Source organism: Tauraco erythrolophus, chromosome 10 (genome assembly GCF_009769465.1).
Source record: "Tauraco erythrolophus isolate bTauEry1 chromosome 10, bTauEry1.pri, whole genome shotgun sequence".
Taxonomy (NCBI): domain Eukaryota; kingdom Metazoa; phylum Chordata; class Aves; order Musophagiformes; family Musophagidae; genus Tauraco; species Tauraco erythrolophus.
The window spans coordinates 410,066-414,631 of NC_141474.1; the positions used below are offsets into that span (position 1 = coordinate 410,066).

General features: G+C 58.6%; 1 protein-coding gene across 1 annotated transcript; it reads left to right on the forward strand.

Moving 5' to 3' along the window:
* The first annotated feature begins 1,183 nt into the window (after window positions 1-1,183).
* Window positions 1,184-3,306, forward strand: LOC147528150 (acrosin-like). Its single transcript, XM_086617688.1, has 4 exons — window positions 1,184-1,515; window positions 1,855-2,120; window positions 2,390-2,535; window positions 2,998-3,306. Exons 1-4 carry the CDS (start codon window positions 1,316-1,318, stop codon window positions 3,304-3,306), a joined length of 921 nt encoding a protein of 306 aa, XP_086473814.1. The 5' UTR covers window positions 1,184-1,315.
* The last annotated feature ends 1,260 nt before the right edge of the window (window positions 3,307-4,566 follow it).

Below are 4,566 nucleotides of genomic sequence, written 5' to 3' on the forward strand. Positions count from 1 at the left end.
GTCCGAAGCCAACTACACCCCAACAGAGAAAGAAATCTTGGCTGTCTATGAAGGAGTCCAAGCTGCCTCAGAGGTAATTGGCACAGAGGCACAACTCCTCCTGGCACCCCAACTACCGGTGCTGGGGTGGATGTTTAAGGGAAAGGTTCCTTCCACGCATCATGCCACTGACGCTACTTGGAGCAAATGGATTGCCCTCATCACGCAGCGCGCCCGTATTGGAAGCCCAAATCGCCCTGGGATCTTGGGAATAATTACGAACTGGCCGGAAGGTGAGACTTTTGGATTATCTTCTGAAGAAGAGGAGGAGCAAGTGACACGTGCCAAGGAAGCGCCCCCATATAATGAGCTACCAGAGAGTGAAAGACGATATGCCCTCTTCACTGATGGCTCCTGCCGAATTGTAGGTTCTAGCCGGAAATGGAAAGCTGCTGTATGGAGCCCTGCACGACAAGTTGCACAAGCTACTGAGGGAGAAGGTGGATCGAGCCAACTAGCTGAACTCAAAGCCGTCCAATTAGCCCTGGATATTGCTGAAAGAGAGAAGTGGCCAAAGCTCTAGCTCTACACTGATTCATGGATGGCAGCCAATGCTCTGTGGGGCTGTCATCCTCTCCAGCTGATCGGGACGGATGTTCAGGAGTGAAATGTACACACACACGTCACTCCCGAGAGTCGCGAGCACAGCACGTTCATGGGGTGTCTGATCCCACCTTCGGCCTCCCATCCTGCTTGGAACCCTCATGTTGCCCTCCTGCCCCTCCCCCCAAGAGCCCTCTGCTCCTGTGGAATCGACGGAACCAGCGGCTCTGTGACATCACAGCCCGTGAGCCAAGGGCACCCTGGGCAAGGCGAGCACGGCAGGCACTACGTCGGCTGCTGCGCTGGTGGTGACTCGCTCTCAGTTCTTGTAGCTGACACGTGGTGCTGGCAGCCATGAAACTCCTCATCATCCTCGTCCTTCTGGCCCTGTGCTGGCCCGCACATGGCGCGTGGGACACCTGCGGGTAAGTGGCCCGAGGCTCTGGCAGGGAGCTTGGGAAACCCTTCTGGGGCTCACTGGAGGGGGCCCGCGTGTCCCCCGTGGCCACGCCACGGCTTGCCGAGCCCCACCTGGGAGCCTCAGCTCCTCGCCAGCACCCAGGCTGCTGGCACAGCTGCTCTGCAGGGCTAAAGCAGGAACAGGGGCGGACGGACGCACGTCCCATGGGGTTCCTGCTGTCCCTGCAACGCCTGGTGGGGAGGGAGACGGCTGACCTTCAGCCTGAGCAGCAGCAAGCCGCGGAGCAGGGCAGTAACGAGCTTCTGTTACAGAATGACCTGCGGGCTCCGGCCCATGGACTATCGCTCCGGCACGTCGCGCGTGGTGGGTGGCAGAGATGCCAAGGCAGGGGCTTGGCCCTGGATCGTCAGCATCCAGGACACTTCGAAAATCGGCACGGGGCACATATGCGGAGGGTCCCTCATCGCCTCACAGTGGGTCCTCACGGCAGCCCACTGCTTCATCGAGGCCAGGTAAGGAGGACCAGGGAACAGGCGTAGCCCCACAACAGTAAAGCAGGTGCCCTGTCCGCAGCACCACGTGCTCCTCCCATCCCCTTTCCTTGCGGTCCAACCAGTGCCTGGGCACTCCTGAGCCCGGCTGAGACACGGCTCAGGAGAAGGCTGGGCTCTTGCCACGGCTTCCTAGATGCCTCCAGCTCCACAGCCCTTGTGCCTCAGGCGTGCGAGGGCAGTCGCAGCCTCCGTGCGCTGCTTTCCTCTCTCCCGTGGGAAGCAGAAGGCAGGGAACTGCTGGGATGCTGCAGCACGTGGCCCCGCTCCCTCTGACCCCCCTCTCCATCCGCCTTCCAGGCACATCACGATGTGGCGCGTGGTGGTCGGGGCCACCCGCTTGACTCAGCCGGGACCCGAGACCCAAGTGCGCCACATCAAGCGGCTGCTGGTGCACGAAGACTACAGCAACGTCACGGAGGGCAACGACATCGCGCTGCTGGAGCTGGACCAGCCCGTGCAGTGCGGCTACTACGTCCAGCTCGCCTGCGTACCCGATGCCTCGCTGAGGGTCTCCCAGCTGAGCACCTGCTATGTCAGTGGTTGGGGAGCCACGACTGCAAGATGTGAGTTCCCCAAAAACACTCGTGTACTGAGCGCAAGCTTGACACGCTGGGCAGACGGGTTGGGCTTCCTCACCACAAAGGTGAAAGCCAGAGGCAGACTCGGGGAACGTACGCCTCTGGAGAGATGGGCCTGAGCCATTCCCCAAAGCAAGAGAAAACCCGGGACAGTGCCTTCAGGATGCAAAGCCAATCCCTGGGGGAAGGGTTCACCGGGACAGGGGAGAAGTGGCAACGAGCTGCTGGGTGCTAATTCCTTTCTGTGCTCACAGCTGGAGGATCAACTGATGTCCTGCAAGAAGCCAAGGTCCGCCTCATCGATGCCAAGCTGTGTAACAGCAGCCAGTGGTACAGAGGGGCCATCCACAGCCACAACCTGTGCGCTGGCTACGCGAAGGGCGGCATCGACACCTGCCAGGTAGGAGCGTGCCACAAGCCAAGCCCCAGCAGCAGCACCGGCAGCCCTGTCCCAGCCCACACGTACCCCGGCATGTGCTCTGCCTGGCAAGTCACCCTCCCACCACGGGGTCCTCACGGCTCTGGGGCTCACCTCCCCTTCTCCAGCTGCAGGTCCTTGCCCAGTGCTCCCCCCTTGTCCCAGAGGCCCAGAAAGCCCGGTGCTGCTCGGGGCAGTCCACAGCTCCGGAACCCAATCCTGGAACATCCCTCTTCCACACATCCCGGATCGCCGTGCAGGGAGGGCAGACAGCCCTACGTTACAGACCCACCACCCCCTCCCAGTTCCGTAGGCTCCGGCACCCAAGCAGAGCCTTTCTGGACACTGAATGCAGCACTGGCAGGTGCTGGGGAGAGAAGACGGCCAACCCTAGTGCTGACGGTGGCCACCAACACCACCTCACTCCTCTCTCCTCTGCTGCAGGGTGACAGCGGTGGTCCTCTCATCTGCAAAGACAGGAGTGCCGACCACTTCTGGCTCGTTGGCGTGACCAGCTGGGGGAGAGGCTGTGCGAGAGCCAGGCGGCCCGGAGTCTACACCTCCACCCAGCACTTTTATGACTGGATCCTGGGACAGATGGGACTGCACCCAGCAGTAACAGCTACTCCAACGCCACAGCCAGTCTTCACCTCCACCCCTATGCAGAGGCCCTGCTCATTTTACGTGCAAATTTTTAACCTAGTGCAGCAGCTCCTGCAGTTCATACGGGGAGAAAAACGAGCAGCAGTATAGGAGGATCCACCGCAGGTTTCAGGGTACCACCACCACGTGCTTCTTGCCTATCCAAAGGCAGCCTCGGTGGCAAAGCCCTGCTCTGTCCTGCCCACTCTCCTCTGAGGCACACAAATGCTGAAGGGGACTTTCTTCTTGAAATAAAGTTGCCGCTTCTCACAGCAAACCTCATTTCTGTCCAGTTCAGTCTCCTGGGGGAGGCAAGGACTGCCACGGCCGGCACCTGCAGGATGAGGCTGCAGGTGGGGCACGAAGGACAAGAGTCACTCCAAAGGGCTGAAAGCACCCGGTGAGAGAGGAGGGTGCTCGGAGCCACCGTGGGATGGAGAAGGCTGGCACACTGAGACTAGGAAGAGGATGGGAAAAAAACATGTGAAAGCAGACAAGCTTGGGGGTCCGCACTAAGGGCGACAAGCTGATGATTAGGGCCGGGCTGAGCTCACGGAACAGACCGTGGGAAACTCTCGAGCACGACAAGAGAAATTGCTGGGCATAGGAAAGAGAGTGAGAAGCTGGCAGGAGTTGCAGTGCCATAAGGAACAGCCAGATCCAACGGAGAGTTAAGGGGCATTGATGCGAGAGGTGGTCACACTTCACAGGTGGTTGAAGGAAAAGTTGGGGTCATTTAGGGGAGAGGAATGTGGCAGGGACAGCAGTGCCTAGGAAACCGCATCAGTAATGCCAGGGAAGTCCCAGGTGACTTGGCTACCAGCACTTGAACCCCCCAGTCTGTTCCCAGGCTGGACAAACCTGGGAGCAAGGGGGCAAAAATAAGCGAGGTAGGTCCCTTGTTTGGGAGGAGACGGATGGAGAGAGGGAGGAGTCAGGGAATGTGAGGGGGGATGTATTAACATGGAAAATGCGGAGAAGGAGGGATCAGAAGGAGTCAGGAAAGATGAGGGGGGATGACTTTATTCAGGTGGAATGCGTAACAGCAGAGGTGCAGGACGGGGAAAAAAGTCACAGAATGCAAAGCTGTAATAAACAGGAACATGGGATGTGAGGAAGAGGAAATATTTCTACACAAGGGTAAAAGGAATCCCAGCCTGGAAGTGAATGGGAAAGTTTTTGGATGGTCATGAACAGTTGCTCGAGGCCATAGTTAGAATTTCCTAGAAACATGGCGGGGAGTCAGGCATTCATAGATGTGAGAACACAGAGAAGTTACAGGAATTATTGACACTGATAGTGGATCGAGCCAACTAGCTGAACTCAAAGCCATCCAATGAGCCCTGGATATTGCTGAAAGAGAGAAGTGGC

What these genes read in the sequence shown, in the direction of transcription:
- LOC147528150 (XM_086617688.1), top strand. Translation starts at nt 1,316, where the DNA reads ATGACCTGCGGGCTCCGGCCCATGGACTATCGCTCCGGCACGTCGCGC. An exon ending in CACTGCTTCATCGAGGCCAG is followed by an intron (nt 1,516 to 1,854) that starts GTAAGGAGGACC and finishes TCCGCCTTCCAG; the next exon opens with GCACATCACGATGTGGCGCG. An exon ending in GGGAGCCACGACTGCAAGAT is followed by an intron (nt 2,121 to 2,389) that starts GTGAGTTCCCCA and finishes CTGTGCTCACAG; the next exon opens with CTGGAGGATCAACTGATGTC.